At 36.0% G+C, this 19,038-nt stretch overlaps 3 protein-coding genes across 7 annotated transcripts; 1 reads left to right on the plus strand and 2 right to left on the minus strand.

Moving 5' to 3' along the window:
* Window positions 1–309: 309 nt before the first annotated feature.
* LOC103438389 (putative RING-type E3 ubiquitin transferase C3H69) lies at window positions 310–6,180 on the minus strand. 5 transcript variants are annotated; one of them, XR_011582962.1, is made up of 9 exons: window positions 5,756–6,045; window positions 5,000–5,087; window positions 4,106–4,899; window positions 3,787–3,856; window positions 2,219–2,435; window positions 1,424–1,512; window positions 1,320–1,352; window positions 887–968; window positions 310–528 (listed from the first exon to the last, which is right to left on the minus strand). XR_011582962.1 is itself a non-coding variant. In XM_008376942.4 (8 exons), exons 1-8 carry the CDS (start codon window positions 5,764–5,766, stop codon window positions 523–525), a joined length of 1,173 nt encoding a protein of 390 aa, XP_008375164.1. In that variant the 5' UTR covers window positions 5,767–6,045; the 3' UTR covers window positions 310–522. The 5 variants fall into 5 exon arrangements, 2 of the variants coding, with proteins under 2 accessions (XP_008375164.1, XP_008375163.1); XR_001790504.3 differs by having other exon boundaries at window positions 1,292–1,352; XR_001790506.3 differs by lacking the exon at window positions 2,219–2,435 and having other exon boundaries at window positions 1,292–1,352; window positions 5,756–6,180.
* Window positions 6,181–9,902: 3,722 nt separating this feature from the next.
* Window positions 9,903–11,073, plus strand: LOC103438390 (thylakoid lumenal 19 kDa protein, chloroplastic). The gene is made up of 2 exons (XM_008376944.4): window positions 9,903–10,463; window positions 10,600–11,073. Exons 1-2 carry the CDS (start codon window positions 10,088–10,090, stop codon window positions 10,974–10,976), a joined length of 753 nt encoding a protein of 250 aa, XP_008375166.3. The 5' UTR covers window positions 9,903–10,087; the 3' UTR covers window positions 10,977–11,073.
* A 4,301-nt stretch (window positions 11,074–15,374) lies between these two features.
* Window positions 15,375–18,798, minus strand: LOC103438497 (zinc finger protein WIP2-like). Its single transcript, XM_008377036.4, has 2 exons — window positions 17,945–18,798; window positions 15,375–15,946 (listed from the first exon to the last, which is right to left on the minus strand). Exons 1-2 carry the CDS (start codon window positions 18,653–18,655, stop codon window positions 15,488–15,490), a joined length of 1,170 nt encoding a protein of 389 aa, XP_008375258.3. The 5' UTR covers window positions 18,656–18,798; the 3' UTR covers window positions 15,375–15,487.
* Between the last annotated feature and the right edge of the window lie 240 nt (window positions 18,799–19,038).

A 19,038-nucleotide genomic window follows, 5' to 3' on the forward strand; every position in this document is an offset into this window, starting at 1 on the left:
TTTAACGAAAAACCATATTTATACCTTTCCTTGATACTATTAACTATACTTTTAAAAAGGACTTAATTAAAAAAGAAGTTTTTTTGAACTTTTCGTTAGTTTTCTTAAATACAAAGGCTTGTCACAATACTTCTGATGCCGGCTGGGTCCTTAACGTTATGTTGTATTTTGTAAACGCATTTGCAAATGCCGGCTTGGTCCGAACTGGACTTATAAAACAATAAACGATAAATTGGAATACTGGCTCCAGCCACCTGCAGGCTGATGATGCCATTCCTAAAAGTGGAACCACAAGTACCACAATGGAACTCTCGTCCGAAGAAAACCTGATTATTAACACAAATAATCAACATCCTCATCTGTAGACATTCATCCAAGTCACAGACGGGCACATTGCATAAGAGTCAAAATCCTCAACATACACTCATCCACTCGGTAATAACTTTATTTAGAATTCTGTTACATGTAGTTCACGACAACCGAGCATGTCTTCTCTCCCACAACTGGATAGCCATCCTGCAATCAATTCTGCATCACAAATCCAAGAGTAGTTACATTTCAGTCTTATATGCATACAATGCTTTCAAATCCAATGAGGTCAACTTTCATGTATCCAATGAGACCAGCTTTCAAATCCATGTTCAGTGTAAAAATCAGTAGTAGGAAGTAATGAGGTGAGACTGAAATAATGATCGAGTGCGCCAAAACGAGAGAAATCAGATAGTACAAGGTTTGTTTTCAGCCACATGTTCCACAAGAGCGACAATTAAGTTCAAATGAATGTATGAAAAAGAAAAAAAAAGTCATACCTCCAGTATCATTTAAGGGAAATATATACTGCAGGTAAAATTATACTTAAAAAGAAATTAAAGCTCCTTAACCACACCTTGCAAACCACTCTAGTATTCCACTTGCAATTGCAAAAACCAGCATGAGAGCTGCGCATTTGTTCTTGTTGCAAAAAAATCCTGCACATTTAAGCACACGGCACTTTATCACTGAAACCATCAATGTGTAACTCTAATGACCTCCTACGGTCCTAGCATACAATTTTTTCATTGAACCTACCATACAACTCAAACATTCAGTTTGACCAAGTTCACAATCTAATTTACCAGAGCCCATAAGTTACAGCACAATATGGTATCAGGGTATGCCAATCAAAAAAGTTTTAAGCACTTAGTATATTGTACTTGACAACTTAACCTTTAGATTAGAGGTCTGCCCACTAATACATTTCTGGACAACAGTACAAGTAAAGAACCAGAATCCAACCACTAAATAAACTTACATTGGAATATTGTAACGGCATTATTCACCTTATGTGTAGGTCGGCAAGAAAGTCTGACAACCTGGAAAATACCATAGTTTAGTATGAAAAGAACAGTAAATGGAGAAATTGATCAAAGGTGCAGAGTAAAACCTAATATTTGTGGCTATCACTGTCTGACCATCTTCATTTCCAAGATGACGCAGTGCTACTTCCTCCAAACAGCCATCTCGATATGCATGCTGCAATCAGACCAACAGCCAATTTCATCACCCAATTACTGGAAAGAAAAAAAAGAAGAAAGAAAAAAAAAAGAAAAAGAGGATCTGGACCAGCACAGTAAACAATAGTGCACGTAAACAGCACACAGAGCATAACAGTAAACACCACAAAAAACTACCGGCAGAGAAAGTAAAAAGCGGATTCAAACATACTTTGAGATGGAAGTGTACATGACAGTAGACAGACCTAAAATAAAAGCCGCATTGCAGATAAAATTAGATGAGGAAGACAAAATGCATGACAAAGTAGACTTTGTTTGCCCGTAGTAATTGCCATGTGCACCTAATTTTATAGGCAACACACTCCAAAATGGGGCAACATGGTGACTGGTCAGATAAGTTTACAACTAAAAGATTATAGCATGAATGGAAATCAAAACCATAGAACAGTTTCATTTTACCTTTTCCTTTTTTTTTTCAGTAAACTAGCCTTTAAATTTAAAGTTAACTTTTGTATCGTTAGCATAAATATCACACTGTTCCAATGAACACTATAGGGGGTAAATCTGTACATCGTTCATAAATAGGAGTTGTTAAATACAATCTGCAATCATAACACAGCAACTCCAAAACCAAGTAGGAAATTTCATATGATATAAATAGCTAAATCTAGTATCTCAAGGCCATAAATCTATCTCGGCTTCACTCGAGTCACTTGTATACAAACCCATCTGCATTAATGACTCCCTCTCCCATGAGTTTAAATCTTCATTTTCTAAATCTTCAAATATATAATCATCCAATTCTTCTAAGTGCTCGAACATATGAAATATGACATCCATAGGCGCAATATCATATCGCCGTGGAGGAGGCCTTCTCGGAGGAGGCCTTCTTGGAGGTGGCCTGTGAAATTTCCATACATATGAGCCTGGCTTGACCGTATGCTGGAATACAACAAACATTCCATCCATTAAAGGTGTCACAAAGCTAATCCTCTCCAGAAAGTAAAATGAAAAACAAAAGGTACATGATTCTAAGGTCTTACAACTAATAAATCAATAGAAGGTTTTAATATTCTATGATAGACTGTCACAAACACAGGATGGGGCGACAGAAAGAGAGACAAAGAGAATGAGAGAGAGAGAGAGAGAGAGAGAGAGAGAAAGAGACTGTTATAAACCCATTGAAGTAGCAAAACCACTTGCAATGATTAGAAAAAGAACATGTTATAAACTAAAACTGCTTCGCAAACCATCCACAATCTGGTGTCACCATCATCACAAGAAAGATACTAAACCAGAGACGAGAAACTATTCAAATTTAAGCCCCCTGGATGTATAACAGATGCACAAAAACGAATCAAAGATAATGATGAACCCATTGGTCCTCATTAGAAACACTAATTTTAGATTGAAGCAATCTGTTATTCAATGTAGCCCCGTGTTATTAAACCAATACCTAGTTGAGTTGGGTAAAAGAAATTAGAGTAAGCCATTTGACTACGATCCTAGAAAGCATACACCACTGCAATCCCTAGGGAGAACTAAAGATGTCTAAAAAGATTATTCAACAACTAAAAATCCGTTGATTCTAAATGTTACTAGTTATCGTTGCACGGGCATGAGCATGGGATAAATCAAACATATCACTTGAATACGGACTGCAAAAGCCTAACCGACCAAAGCACTAAGCGTAAATTTATTAAAAAATTAATATGGAATAATAAACCACCTTATCACTACCTACCAGCCACTTAACAAGTACGCACTTCAACTGCAGCCAACAAGCCACGTGATTTTGGTTGGTGACATGGAAATAATGTTTTCATAGAGAAAACTAACTGTATTATAACTCAATATGTGGTTAATCATAAAGAACACAAACCAAAGTGTATTATAACTCAATAACCTCAATTACATTACAAAAGCTACCCACTTACGCCACAAATTAGGCATCTGCCCCGCAATCAATCAGAACAACAATTGACGAGAAAAAAATAAAGCAAGTTCTAAATTGGAGAAAAAAAAAATGAAGGAGCTAAGCCAAAATCCATCACGTAATATACCACATGACTCCACAAACACAAATAAATAATACCAGAGGTACAGCGTCCAGGATTTTCTGTTTGAGGCTCAACATATGCGACATTAACAGATTCAGCAAGTAGACTAACCATCATATACTTATCCAAATCATCATTAGATTGTTGACATGATTAATTGCACTCAACATGACAGAAAAACCAATGCGAATAACAATTGCAGCAGAAAAACTCCATGTAGCACTTCTTTTTACCTTATAAAAACAACTAGTTCCAAATGGGCAGTTCCCATTTCCAAAATCAAAGTGCTTGCAATCAATTGACCTGCAATATAAAATAATTATACCTACAAAAAATAATGAGGAAGAGAGAAAGAGATCCCAAAATTCCCACTCTAAAGCCCTTTCCAACTGCAAATCACAATAGTAATATAAACAGTTGATATTTCTGTCCTCCAAATTGAGTAACTTCTTTATATCTGAGATAGAAATAGTAAAAAATATCCAAGGCAGAAGATAGGGCACTTGAATTCCAGCTTTCAAAAGAAAATAAGACGTTTGCGAAGAAAACTACCTGAGCCTTGCTTTGTAGCTGTCAACAATTTCCTGCTTCTCTTCTTTTGACTTATACCAAATGACACTTGGAATGACAAAGTATGACAGCTTCCGACATATTGGACAAGCTCTCAATGCGCTATTGACATCCATACCAGATGTTGGGGAACTACTGCGCCAATTTCTAATACAAGATATGCAAAAAGGATGATCACATTCTGAGAGTATCCCAAACTTCCGCTCAGCAACTGTGGGCTTTGACAAAACACGTTCTAGGCAAACACTGCATTCTATTTCTTGACTGCATTTCAAAGCCTCAAGTTGCTTCTGCTTTTCCTCACATATCTTCATATGCTCCTCCCCTTCCAAAGGTCTGTAAGGATGCAAGCAATGTTTTCCACAGCTGGGGCATATATCTCCATGAATATGAGGACATTTTTCTCCACGAGGGCAATTACCAGCTGCAGCAAATGAACAAATAGCACGATCTTCTGGTCTAGTATTCCTAGTCTCCCCAACACTACTTTCATCATCATCATAATCACCATCCAGAGAACAATTCCAGGCAGGTTTAGAGGGAGGTAAGAAAGGACTACTTGAAGCAGAGAGTTCTGAAAGAGAGAGTGGCGCAAGAGAAACTCCACTTGTTAAGGTTCTTGCAGGAAGAGCCAAAGATGCAGAATCAATAGCCAGGGATGGCTGAGAATTTGTTGATGAAGATGAACCGAAAGACTGAGCCCGAGAAGCTTTGACATGTTCATATCTGCATCTATTACCAAATGCACAAGCTCCTTTCTGATAAAAGGTACATATCTGTTAAAAAAGACCAGAAAGAAGAGTTAAGAGGGTAACAATTGTTAATCAGTATTACTTAATGCATATGCAACTAAAGTAAGTAGCATAAATAGTTTACATTATTTGGTGAAGCCTTCCAATCATGTGAAAACTCACAATGCTCCCCTTTCAAACAGGCGCCATGTGCAAAAAACTTGCAGAGAACCCTGAGGTAATCAGAAATGGCAATACAAGTTGTTCAATTATCTTCAACAGCCAATGAATTCTCTTTCTTATATGACTACTGTCAGGATATGGAAATTAGCTAAGCACGCTATTCCGTTGAAAATTTCTCTAATTCAATCATCTCCAATACTACCCTACTCTCCAAGTAAGGTTTAAAAAAAACATGCGAAGAGCCGCTTCAACTACATGAACTCAAGGATTTCTTCCATCACTTTTCTTTGCAAATCTTAAAAAAAAATCAGATTTTGGAATCATACAACGACTCAAAGTTACAAACTTGTCCCAATATTTAGCACAAATGATCTTATACCACCATTTCTTAAATGTCAACCAGCCTGAAATGCGTTAGAAATTCACAAAAGCACTAAATATTAAAACAAACAAAAAACTGAAATTCTCTTGGAAAAATAAAAAATATTGATTCACAGAGGAACTCTAACCTACATTACCCAGCAAACTAATCAAAGGGAAATCAACCAACCATTCAATTTTAAAAAATTATAAATCAAATTAAAAACAGCTATTCCAAGAATCCTAAGAGAACACAATAAAAAAAGATAAAAAATTCAATATGCAAAATCACAACATCTATAAATTGGCAGATTCAACCATATCCAAATTCGTTTCTTGCATATAAAAAAGAACTCACCTTTTGGACATGGCGATCAAGTAATCGAGAGATAAGCAAAAGGGGTATTTCTGAGGAACAAAAATTGGAAATTGGAAAACCTATAAAGCTTCGGAACCAATGAAATGGCGAAGAAGCAGAATTGGGAGCGACGATCAGCGTGCCTTGAATCCTTCATTCATCCTCAGACTCTGACAAGAGAAGGGGAGTGAGAGGGAGAGTCAAAATTGTGAGTATCTAGGGTTTTTTTGGCGGTCGGTGTACGATACAAACTGGCCGTTGGTTCTGACTTGTAATTGCGGAAATGCCCCTGTGGACGGGAAAGAGGATTGAATTTGACGGGTCGCGGACAATACGGAAGGTTGTCAGAAATTACATTTTTTGGTTATGACGTTTAATTACATATTTTCCCTCAATGATTTAGAAATCGATCCACTTTGGTCCTCAAATTTTCTCTTTTTTTTTTTTTTAATATATAGACGCTATCCTCAAACATTGATAGTAGACCGATCACTTTCCACATGCAGCTCTTGTATGTAACACATGATTACCGTGACTAAACATGACTAAACGTTTCTCTTCTTTTTACGTTCATGAGTTTCTAACTAAACTTTTAAAATCTTATAAAATAAGGATAACAGTCACTACAGTTACAAAAGTTTACACGAATTAATGGTGAATGCTATTTTATTTAGCTGGTTTTCGGGGTAGAATGGACGTAGTGTCGTTCATGTGAGTAATGAATTTCCTTTTCAAACTACCACAACGTCTATAAAAGATAGCTAGCCATTACGTTTGACACCTGATAGTATATTGTACTGTAACTTAATTTTTCTTCTTTTTTATTCTTCAAAACTCTTACTCAATTGTTGAAAGTAGACAAAATAAGGACAACAATTATGTCAGTTATAAAAATTGACACGAACTAGTGGTGAGTGCCATTAATTTGGCTAATATTTTGGGTAGAATGGATGCAATGCCGTTCATGTGAGTAACGAAACTCCTTTTCAAACTACTACAACTTCTATAGAAGGATAGCTACTACAACTCAAATTTTCTCTTTTTTTTTTTTTTAATATATAGACGCTATCCTCAAACATTGATAGTAGACCGATCACTTTCCACATGCAGCTCTTGTATGTAACACATGATTACCGTGACTAAACATGACTAAACGTTTCTCTTCTTTTTACGTTCATGAGTTTCTAACTAAACTTTTAAAATCTTATAAAATAAGGATAACAGTCACTACAGTTACAAAAGTTTACACGAATTAATGGTGAATGCTATTTTATTTAGCTGGTTTTCGGGGTAGAATGGACGTAGTGTCGTTCATGTGAGTAATGAATTTCCTTTTCAAACTACCACAACGTCTATAAAAGATAGCTAGCCATTACGTTTGACACCTGATAGTATATTGTACTGTAACTTAATTTTTCTTCTTTTTTATTCTTCAAAACTCTTACTCAATTGTTGAAAGTAGACAAAATAAGGACAACAATTATGTCAGTTATAAAAATTGACACGAACTAGTGGTGAGTGCCATTAATTTGGCTAATATTTTGGGTAGAATGGATGCAATGCCGTTCATGTGAGTAACGAAACTCCTTTTCAAACTACTACAACTTCTATAGAAGGATAGCTAGTAGTTAAGTATGACTAAAGAGATATAAAAAACAAAAAATAAAAAGACAGGTTAGAGTTTTAAAGATAAGACGTGTTTCATGAATTGATATAAAATCAAAAAATCACTCAGAAAACTAAATCTTTATTTGATACATGCAAAACAATTTAAATCATAAACCGTCAATTTTCTTGATGTTAAATCTAATTACTTGGATTCATTAAGTTTAGTGAATAAAACAAAATCCGCCAAACCGAACCAATGGACTCAATTTGGTAGTTTGATCCGATTTTTAGCATAGATGCATAAATCCTATGTTCTAAACGAAAGTGGTGACGTGGCAATAAGTAGATTACATTTTTGTCAAGTTGTCGTTAGTTGTAAATCTCTTGTCACCAATTCTTGCATTTTAATTACTTGATGGATGAATGAGTTGCGTATAATTTATACTATACGAACATCATTGTCATAATTTAAGTCATTTTAGGTGTTAAAGTCTTATTGGACATAAAACATACCGGTACAAATAGGTCACATCTTTATAAAAGATGTGATGCATAATCTAATCATTATACATGCATTTCCCCGTAGGATAATATGTATTTTTATTGTACAAATTTTTAAACTGAAACAGTTTCAATTTTTTTAATTTTTATTTAAATATTATTCTTACAAAAAAATTATTTGAATAAGATTGCATTTACACATCTAGATGAATGAAATAAATGGACGTTCTGAGTAAAAGTAACATATATTTAATAAACCTATCATTTGTTCTATGTGTTTAGATGACTAAACGATATATGATTTGAATGGTTTTTTGTAAGAATGATCATTAAGTGAAGGTTAAGAAATTGAATAGTTCTGATAAAAAAAATTTAAAATTTATACGGTCTGTTAAGAACATAGATGCTCTAGTATGAGCCCATTTGACGTATCTAGACAAAGAAAATAGCAGTTGGTGACTAATCAAGCACGGAGGTGCCTCATGCCGAGCAGTTGACGTCAAACACCGAGCTAACAACCCTTAAACCCTGGATTCCAACCCTAAAATCCACCTAACCTCATAGAAACCACTATTTGTTAACCTTACCAAATTTTGGCGTAGACACTATAAGATACGTTATTTACAAAGAATAATATATGTGCATTCTCCACACAAAGAGATGCAAGTAGGGGTGGGCAAACAGGTAGTGGAACCGCAGGTCGGGGCGGGTACGGGGCGGTTCTAATTTTTTTGGAGAGTAAACGGGGCTGGGCGGGGCTGGGAGATGGCAATTAAGGTTCGGGCCCAAGTTCAAATATTGAGAAGAACAGGCCCCCAGACTGGCCTGTTTCTTAGTCCATCATCTAGGATCCCATCCCCCAGTTTGTAACTCAGACTCTTTCTCAGACTCTTTCTCGTCTCCTCCCACCCACACTCTCTGTCCCTCGTCTTCTCCTCCTCAACCTCGACGACATCAAACTCAGAACCGTCGCCGCCGTCGCACCACCTATCTCTCGTTCTCGGGGTGAAGGTCGATGTGGGAGTGAAAGAGAGGGACGGAGTCGGTGATCTCGATGACGTTGTTCTGGGGGGAGACGCGGCTGAAGAGGATGCCGTTGACGGCAGAGGTCTTGTGCTTGAGAGCGTGGAGCACCAGCTTTATGTAGGCATTTTGTGCGATCTCGACAACATCAAACTCAGAACCGTCACCGCCGTCGCACTACCTATCTCTCGATTCTCCTCCTCAACGAAGACCCCCATCATTAGCACCTCAAGATGGTCAAACACCATCATCGTCAGCACCATGCGAATCGAAGTCGACCACCATGCCCTCTATTCTTAGTCTTCCAATGTCTCCTCTCATATCTTAATTTTTTGCAAGATTGGGCATCTAGCCCATCTGGTTTTTCATTAATCAGCAGGTACTGTATGGTGGGAAATATGAGATGGGGTTTTTTTTTTCTTCTTTTTTTTTTTGAATTTGTTGTGGAGTTTAGACTTTAGTCTCATCCTTCTTCGATTTTGTTTCTAATGTTTAGATTAAGGAAAAATTGAAGGAAAATGTCTCTTGTATGTTGTTATCTGTGTAGGGATCTTGTAATCAAAGGGTATAAACCCAGATCCCTTTTGTTGATTTTGAAAATGAACTAGAGACAAAGTGATTGATTTTGTCGGATAAATGGTGCCATGATTTTATATGTATGGATCCACAATGGGAAGTACATACAAGGCGGTGATGGAGTTCAGGTTTATCATGACGGTGAAGCGGCTAAAGGACTCGAGGTGGTACCTGAGGATGGAGGAGACGTGGACTTGCTAGGAAGCTAAGGCACCCACACTTGGACCCATGGGGACCCGTAGGACCGGCCGGTTTCAAAAGGGTAGGGTTAGGTCTGGATCCCATTTTGAAAAACCCAAAACCCGCCCCGCCCCGCCCCGTTTTATTTACAAACGGGTCTGGTCCGGTTCCTTCAATTTTGAGCCCGGCCCGGCCCATGCCCACCCCTAGATGAAAGTATTATCCTAAACATATTCGGAAGAAAAAAAAAAAAGTTACTTTTGTTACATTTTCTGTTGTTTATCCCTGCAGTTTATTTTTTCGATACTTTTGTTTATCCATACATCCTCTAGGAGGGAAATGGCCTAATATCCGAACTTTCTCCCACCACCACATTTTTTGGATAAGGAAAATGTCAAATTAAAGACAACAAACAAAAGAAAGACCACACCCCTCAACAATCCCATGGCTACCATGTTCTCACCCTCAACCTTCTCCTCCACCACCACCACAGCCACCAACACCACCATCACATCTCCAAAACCACCCCCAACTCCACTACCCCCAAGATCCCACCTCCCCATCCCACCCTCCAAACCACTCCTAAGTACCTTAACCACCACACTAACTGCCACCGCCGCTGCGGCTGCCATCCTAACCGCCTCTCCACCCTCATTAGCAGGCCCCACAGCAACAACTTACCAAATCTACTACGGCACTGCTGCCAGCGCGGCCAACTATGGCGGTTACGGTGGCAACTCCGACAAGAAAGCCTCCGCTGAGTATGTCTATGATGTGCCAGATGGATGGAAAGAGCGTTTGGTATCAAAAGTCGAAAAGGGTACGTACATATATGCTCACAACATCTACGACATATGTGTCACATGCTAATTATGTTGTGGCACTTAATAAATCCATATTTATATTGTTAAACTGTGAATCAGGAATCAATATTTAGTATTTTTCTTGATGAATAGGGACAAATGGGACTGATAGCGAATTTTATAACCCGAAGAAGAAGTCAGAGAAAGAGTACTTGACATTCCTTTCCGGGTTTAGGCAACTAGCACCGAAGGATGAGGTGCTGAACAATTTGGCTTTGTCAGATGTGAACTTGCAGGACTTGCTAGCGAGTGCAGATAATGTGACATCGGAGGAAAGGAAGGACGAGAAGGGACAGGTTTACTACGTGTATGAGATCGATGGAGTTGCTGCTCATAGTTTGATTTCAGTGACTTGTGCTCAGAACAAGCTATATGCACATTTTGTCAATGCACCAATTACGGAGTGGAACCGTGACCATGACTTGTTGCAGCATGTTCATGAGTCCTTTAAAACTATTGGATCCTTTTAGCTTATTACATTTGATGCCATTTGTCAATGTGGTTCTATGTGCACATTTGAAATATATACAGATTTTGATCATGAAATAAAACGACGTTTGATCGATCCTTTCCAGTGTAGGCCTTCATCAGTTTTTTTTTTTGATTTAAATTCCATAAGCACTTCAAAATTAGTGAATTTATAGTTTCTTCTGCACAATAAAAAAAAATAAAGAAAAGAAAAAGCTCTCTGCTATTATATGAAATGAGTTGGACTTATCACTTCCTCCCTAATTAGCGACTTGGAAGTTGGAATACGTAAGTTTTTCTTCAAAAATTGGTACTGTCCTGCACAAGTAGAAACCAGAACAAACCAAATTGTACTGATTAGAAGCACTAAGATGTAAGCTACCGTTTCTGAACTGTCCAAATTGAACCAAGAACAAAATGAGCAGCTTACTGATACTGAATACATGAAATGAATAAAAAAGAACGTTAGCCGCATTGTTTACAAAACAAACTTAGATGTTTAAAATTCAGCTGGAAACAGCTTCTAATACGCGTAGGCTAGCAAAAGAGGAATCCGCCGGAGGAGGGGCTCATGTCTGATTAGCTAGTTGGTGAGCAACTAGCTCATGATATCATTAGCTCCAAGAGAAGGATCAGCCATGCACACTGGGTCTGAAACACAGCCCAGACTCCTACAGGAGGCAGTAAGGGTTTCCGCAATGAGCAAAAGCCTTGACGGAGCAATGCCGCACATCAACTTTCACCCATCAAAGCAAAGTAAATATTTAAGAAAAAAGTTAGAAACTCGGATTGTTACAAATTTATGAACCATTTTTTAACAAACTTCATATTAACAATGTACATTTTAATTAGGGAGACTTTGGATGCGGTCCTTAGTCATGAATATTCTTTGATTGAAACCTTATTAGTTTTTAATTTTTGATTGAGATCCCTGAAATTAATGTGATAATTTATTTTTATGTACGTTACTATTTTTTTAAATTAAAAATTAGAAATTTTAGTTGTTTATATAAATGAGATTTTAAATAAAAAAACCATAATTTGTGGGATTAAAAATATTAAAATATAATCTACTATTGTGTGTGTGTGTGTGTAAACATGGGTACATTCATCAAAATTAACCAAAAAAATCAAAACATGGGTACATTCTTCAAAATCACAAAAAAAAAAAGATATTAGGCTTAATAACATTAGTAAATTTCTTCGGTTAAACTTGACATAGATACATTTTAAAACCAAAGAAAAAAGAATGTACCCATATAAGTTTAAAAATGGATTAGAAAAAAATTGAATAGATTTTATATTAAAAAAATGGTACATTTTACATATAACAAATTTTTATATTTAAGAATGAGTACATTTTAAGATTAAAAAGTTTTACATGAATGGGTACATATAATTAGAATGGGTACATTTAGCAAAATAAAAAGTACAAATAAAAAAATATATGGGTACAAATACAAATAAGCTTTAAAAAATATGGGCACAAAAAGAAATTAATATATGAGTACAAATTAAAATTGAAAAGAAATTGGTACAAATTAAAAAAAAATTACAAATTAAAAATGGATACAAACTAAAACTAAAAATATATGATAAAAAATTTAGTCATAAATATAAATATACTAATTGTAACATTTTTAACATTAAATGAATATATTTAGAAATAAAAAATATTTTATTATTGAAATAATTAATGATTTAATAATACCAAGGATCTTGATCAAAAATTGAAAATGAATAGGATTTTAATCAATGGAGTAGTAAAAGGAAGGATGATAACCTAATTTTTCCTTTTAATTATTAATTTGAAGCAAAATTCAACTCTTGCTAATACAAAGTGAAGCCATCATCATAGGAAACATGCCATCCCCTAAGGTGTGGCATTTTCATCGCAGCTGCATCTCTTCTTCCAATTCCCACTTCCAGTGTTTGGTCTCTTGTTCTTCTCATTCCATTTGTACGCAATCACTCCAGACCTGTGACTCCACTCTCCGGCAATCCCTTGGTGCAAATAATCCTCTCCTACACAATCCATATACAATTATCAACATAACGCTACTTCACTCACCATTTACTAAATTTACACTAGCTAGGGATTGAAAAATAAATTGGTAGTGGGGCTGGAGAAATAAATAGTAAATTGATGATTTCCCCCCCACCCCGGGAACTATCACTTAACTTTTAATTTTTCCCTTAAACTTTTTAATTGGAAAATTAATGACTTTAACTAATTATTTTGGCCGATTTGCCCCTGCTGTTAATTTTTCATTCATTCCATCCAAATTCTGTTAAATGGAAGCATGTGCACAACATGCCAGGGCAGTTCGGTCACTTCATGATAGGAGCATTTTATGCGACTTTGTTAGCTTATTTCTTTGCATTTACTTAGTTAGTTTCTATTTATAACAGTGTTTTAAGCTATTTTCGTGTGTTTGTAGGTCCAATTGGCAAAGATGACAATAGATAGCAAAATGGAGCAGTTTTGGACTTATAATTGATAGCATGCATGGGGAGCACTTTGGATGGACGTTTTTTGTGTTTAAATAATGCTAGAAATGTGCTACAATCTAGAGGAATTAAGAGTGAGGCTTGGGAGACAAGGAATCAGAAATTAAAGGGAAACCTTATCCTTAACAAACCTTATCTAATCATATCATATCCTTATCCAAACTTACCTTATCTTATCCAGTCTTGTTTTATCTCAACCTTATCTTATCTTATCTTATCTTATCATATCCTAATCCTACCTTACCTTATCTCCTGCTGCAAGGGGGATTCCTTATCACATTCAAACACTTCTAATCTGATTTAAGGAGTCACTGCAAACAACTCAATCATTTTACACCACAAAGTAGGCCGTGCCCTAGCCCTATAAATACAAGTTATTGCCGTAGCTTTCAAGAAGAGCTTTAGAGAGAAATTCAAAGAAAAAATATAAAGAGTGCTGCAGCTTTGCAAGGAAGGAAGGAGAATAAGAGTTTTGTGCCATGACCTGCCATCCAAGGCCATTGGAGTGCTGGAGCGTTCCTGGGTTCTTTCTATCCTTAGTTTTAGTTTAATGTTTAAATTAGATTGGTTTCGTTTAATTGCCAACATGTGGAACTAATTTTGTTTTAGCTAGAGGTGAATTCGAACCCATGATCATATGTTTTATATGAATTGATTACATTCAGTTATTGTTTCGTAAAACATGAATGCAATTTACTTATCTATTATATAGAGAACTTGTTCTTGTGTGTTGATTAAGGGTGCACACTTAGTTTGCATGCAGAGATTTGATGATAGAATATAAGGGAATTTCACCTAATCGTTATGAACTTATATTTACAAGTAGTAAAAGTCACTAGTCATGATTGTGTTAAGTAAATTCCTGGTAGGAGTATCATGCAGTTCATAGTTACGAATGTCTTGTCAATGCTTATGATTTTCACAGAACTTAATGATCTTTGATATGTATCTCTATCATGTTGTTCATATAGGGAACTTGATAAGAATAATTTGATTGCGTCGTTCAGTCCAATTCAATGAAATTAGGAAAATCTAAGAGTTAATTAGTGCAGTTCACAATTAATTTGGGGCGTTGTCGTTCATGGTTTATATGAATAATAACTGGAAATCGATTTGTATGCATATGGTTCATGTGTGGAGAAGAATCCTCTAGCTAGCCTTTCACACAATTTTCGTCCAAACCTACTTTGTTTCTGCAATTTACTTGTTTTAAGTCACAATTTCATCCAAAAACCTCCCCCCTTATGTTTAGTGTCAGTTTAGCTTAGTTTTCAGTTTTTAAGTCTAATTAGTATTGATTAGCATCCCTTCTAATCCCCGACCTAGAACGATCCCTACTTGCTCATACTACAACTGTCTTAATAGGGTTTAATTTGTGTGTTAGTTTTTACCACATCACTTCATTTTTTTAAATAATTGAAAACCTTAGATTTCTAAAATATAAACCTACGCAAATATCTGTGATTCTATATTGTGTCTGAAGGTCTAGCGAAGTGACGTTTTTGTCCACAAATGAGAGTCACATGGTGTGCATGTGATAAGAGTTAACGTTAATTTGGATGAAATCTATGAAAAACTAACGGTAAGGGGGGAATTGGCCAATAAAATTAGTTTAAGTTCTTAATTTTCCAATTAAAAAGTTTAGGGGAGAAATCGAAAATTAAGTGATAGTTCAAATGGCAAATTGGCAGTTTAGCCTGAAATAAATTAGTTGCGAACTTGTTATATACGGAATTCAAACCTAAGACTTCTCACTTACAAGTAAGAAATAAGAATATCATAGACCATTGTACTAGGTGGTGATCATTTATACTATCTTAATTGTATTGTTTACAGTTGAAGTTGCTAATTAGTTCAAATACATGAAAGAAAAAAGTACACATAAGAAAGGCAAAGCCAAGTTACCATATGTCCATTCATGAGGATAAGGAACAAATATACATATGGAGATAAGTATATATATGAGCTGAAGATAGAGATAAGACATGGATACACATAAATCTTAGTTTTGCGAAGTATACCATCTTGAAGCCTCGGCATCATGTTCAATTTCGGATGCGGGTTCATCTTCTTCTTCGAAACACTCAATATCGAACGATCCATGGCCACGACCGAAGGCCTTGATGTGGTCTTTGAGAGACCTCTTTTGCTTAAAATCAGACCCACAAATGCAGTACCAAATCTTGCCACAGTTTTTCTCATGGGTTCTCCAATCACCTTTCACAGAAAAAGCCTTGCCACAGCGTTTGCACATGAAGGATCGGACGCCGTGCTTTCTCTTGTAATGTACCTGAAGAGTTCTGAAGTCCTTGAGTGGCTTTGCACCTCTAGGGTTGTCAATGTTGTGCTTACAACCTGGTGCACAACAATAGCAACGGAGTCTTAGCATGGCTGTGGGTTGAGTTCTCTTTAGCGAGTTTGGTCCTTCCCTGTATTGAGAGCCATGCCCCCACATATGCATCTGTACAGTTAATTAATTCCATTGAAAGAAAAAAAAGTAATGTTAGAACCAAAAGATTTACAGTATATAATTTCAGGAAAACTAATGAAAATAACTTGAAAACTTTGAGTTTTAACGATAAAGACAAAATAAAGCTTCCGGTATTGTTCACTTTAACGAAAAACTACATTTTTGCTCTAAAAAGTCAATCATAGTACTATTCACTTTACCCTTTATTTTGTTCTTATTGTTAAAACTCAAAGTTTTCAAGTCATTTTCATTAGTTTTCGTATTATAATTTCATGTGATAAATAAGTAACCTCATCATGCAACTTGAACTTTTGAAGCGTTATTACTGCAACTTAAGCTATACATTTCAAACATCAATAATATGCATGAATAATATAGGGATAATACTCGTCTCTTTCTCTAAAAATAGAAATTCGTACATTCATACCAATCACTTTTTTTTTTTTTTTTTTTTTTTTTTTTTTTTTTTTTTTGCGTTTTTGATGAGTTATGCATGTACGCCAAACTGTAATTAACACAACTAATGTAAAAATTCTTACTTCCTAAAAATGAGCCAAGCTATTATATCCAAAAACTGACTATATATAAGGGGAATACAAGTATTATTCTTCTATAAATAAGAAAAAAAGGTAATGTTAGAGCCAAAAGATTTACAATATACAATTGCATATGTATAAACAAGTAACCTCATCATGCAACTTAAACTTTTGAAGCCTTATAACTGCAACTTAAGCTATACATTTCAAACATCAATAATATGCATTATATATATATATATATATATGTATGTATAATATAGGGATAATATTTCTCTCTCTCTCTAAAATAAAAATTATTACATTCATGCCAATTGCAGTTTGACATGTGCCGTGTGCAGGGAAATTTTTATTCTTATATTTTTTATGAGTTATGCATATACGACTAATGTAAAAAATCTTACTTCCTAAAAATAAGCCAAGCTATTATATCCAAAAACTGATTATATATAGAGAAAAAGGGGGCAGAAGAAATATATATAAAATGGGCAATTTTTTTGCACTGTGAAATGAATAATGGTAATTTTTTGTACTGGTCACTTGTTGGAGTGTACGAAGCTAGAATTAAGTGTCAATACCATTGTCCAAGAAAATTCATAGTTTCTGAAGTAGTGTGTTTTCAGCCTCAAGAAACAAGTTTGATTTAGGGACAGAAAACTATTTAAAACTATGCCAAACAAGTACCTTTCCCACATTTTCCTAGGAGATCTAGAAGAAATAGTCGCACTAACACGTGGACAAATTTAACTAGGTGACGTAGAACACATGTGGTTGTTAAACTAAACACGTAAGCATACCGACTCTGATACTAGGAAGGAATTTGAATGTGAATTGGATCAACTACTTCCCCTAGTACCATGATTCCTTACTTTACCATTCCTAGTAAGGAAAGATGTCACTAAATCTCCAAAACTGTAAAAGCACAAACAGTAGTCTTTATTTCTTAATCTACAGTGGTAGTCCTTAGTTCTTAGTACTGCTAATGTTAATTGCAGTACATATCCAGCTGCCACCAATTTATATACACGATGATCTCTCCATCACCTTCATCTTGTCCTTTACTGAAAGCTGTCCTGCTACGCTATCAGTTAACAAGCAGAAGCAGTGGTACTGGAAGCACTACTACTAGGTATAAATGTATAATTAAATTGAACCTGCAGAAGTTTTAAATTCTGAGCGCAGGGGGCTTTTACACAAGAAGAACGTGAACATTCAAATATAAATGGTACAAGTGCACAAATAAAAAGCAAAGATGCATGCATACAACACATAGTTTAAGCCACAAGCAATTAAACTTGCAAAGGCAATCTAACTGAGACCGATTAACCTTCAAAATGTAATTAGGAAAAACTAAATGGCAAAAAAATAGTAGAATCTGTAAATGGATTTCTTTCTCTTTGTTATGGAACAAGCTAGCCATAAGTGTATAAAAATATATATAAAATAAGATAACCTGCAAGTTATTGTATCTGTTGAAGGTTTTGGAGCAAATAGAACATGAGAACTGAGTTGGGCCAATAAGAATCTGGGAAGGGGTGGGAATCCAGTAACGATCACCCTTGTTTAGTCTGTCCACAGCCACACTAGGGTTACCCGATGAAACAACATCACTATTACTGCTACTGATCACTCCTTCCTTATTATGAACCTGATCTGCAAACTGAGATTGCACGTTACCAAAATTAGAAGAACTTGGGAGGCCTAAGTGTAGGGCTACAATCAAGTTATCCTCATCATCGCCGCTGTCATCACCATCATCATAAACAGCATGATCTTTGTTCCTCGTTTCTTCTTCCATTGGAGTAATAGTGCTGCTGTTTGAGGGCTCATGACCATGTTTCTCTTCTAGGACCCCTCTAGGGCTTAGTAAGTTGTTTAGTAAAGGAAGAGCTTCTTTGAGAGGAGGTGAGGAAACGTTGATATGATCATTAATGGACGAGGGCATCTGTGTTTGAATATTAGAGGATTTCTTATCAGTGAAGAAGTTATGTGAAGAGTAGGTGTGTGGAGGATTAGAAATACTGAAATTAAAGGGGCTACTTCTGGTTGAGTTGGCAGAAGAAGTAGCAGTAGAGAGCAATGAAGGGAAATGGTGAGGGTGGAGTGGCATAAAGTTGATCCATCCATTATTGTCGAGATTGGAGGAGTTATAGGGGTCTGCCATGATAGAAGAGTATTCTCAGTCTCAGTGAAGGACAGTAGTGTAGGAAGACAGTTTTGGCGACGGTGTGGCACTTTGGTCACAGAATGAGAGATTGTATATAAATAATGGGAGAGAGAGGGCGAGAGAGAGAGAGAGAGAGAGAGAGTATGATCCTGCAGGTAAAAGAAGTAAGCTGAAGTTGTGGAAAGTCAAGAAATTTTTACCCCTTGCAAGTAACAAACAGAAATTGACAAGATGGGGAGATAAGTCAGGTATCAGATTTGCAGCTTGTCTCCAGACAGAGAGAGGAATTTAGCTAGGTTATTTGTCGGTTTCACATTTTCACTTTTTATATCTTGCTTCAAGCAATCAAGTCGTTTCTTGATGAGGGTAAGAGTTCATCT

The sequence above is a fragment of the Malus domestica genome, chromosome 07 (assembly GCF_042453785.1).
Source record: "Malus domestica chromosome 07, GDT2T_hap1".
In the NCBI taxonomy this organism is placed as follows: Eukaryota; Viridiplantae; Streptophyta; class Magnoliopsida; order Rosales; family Rosaceae; genus Malus; species Malus domestica.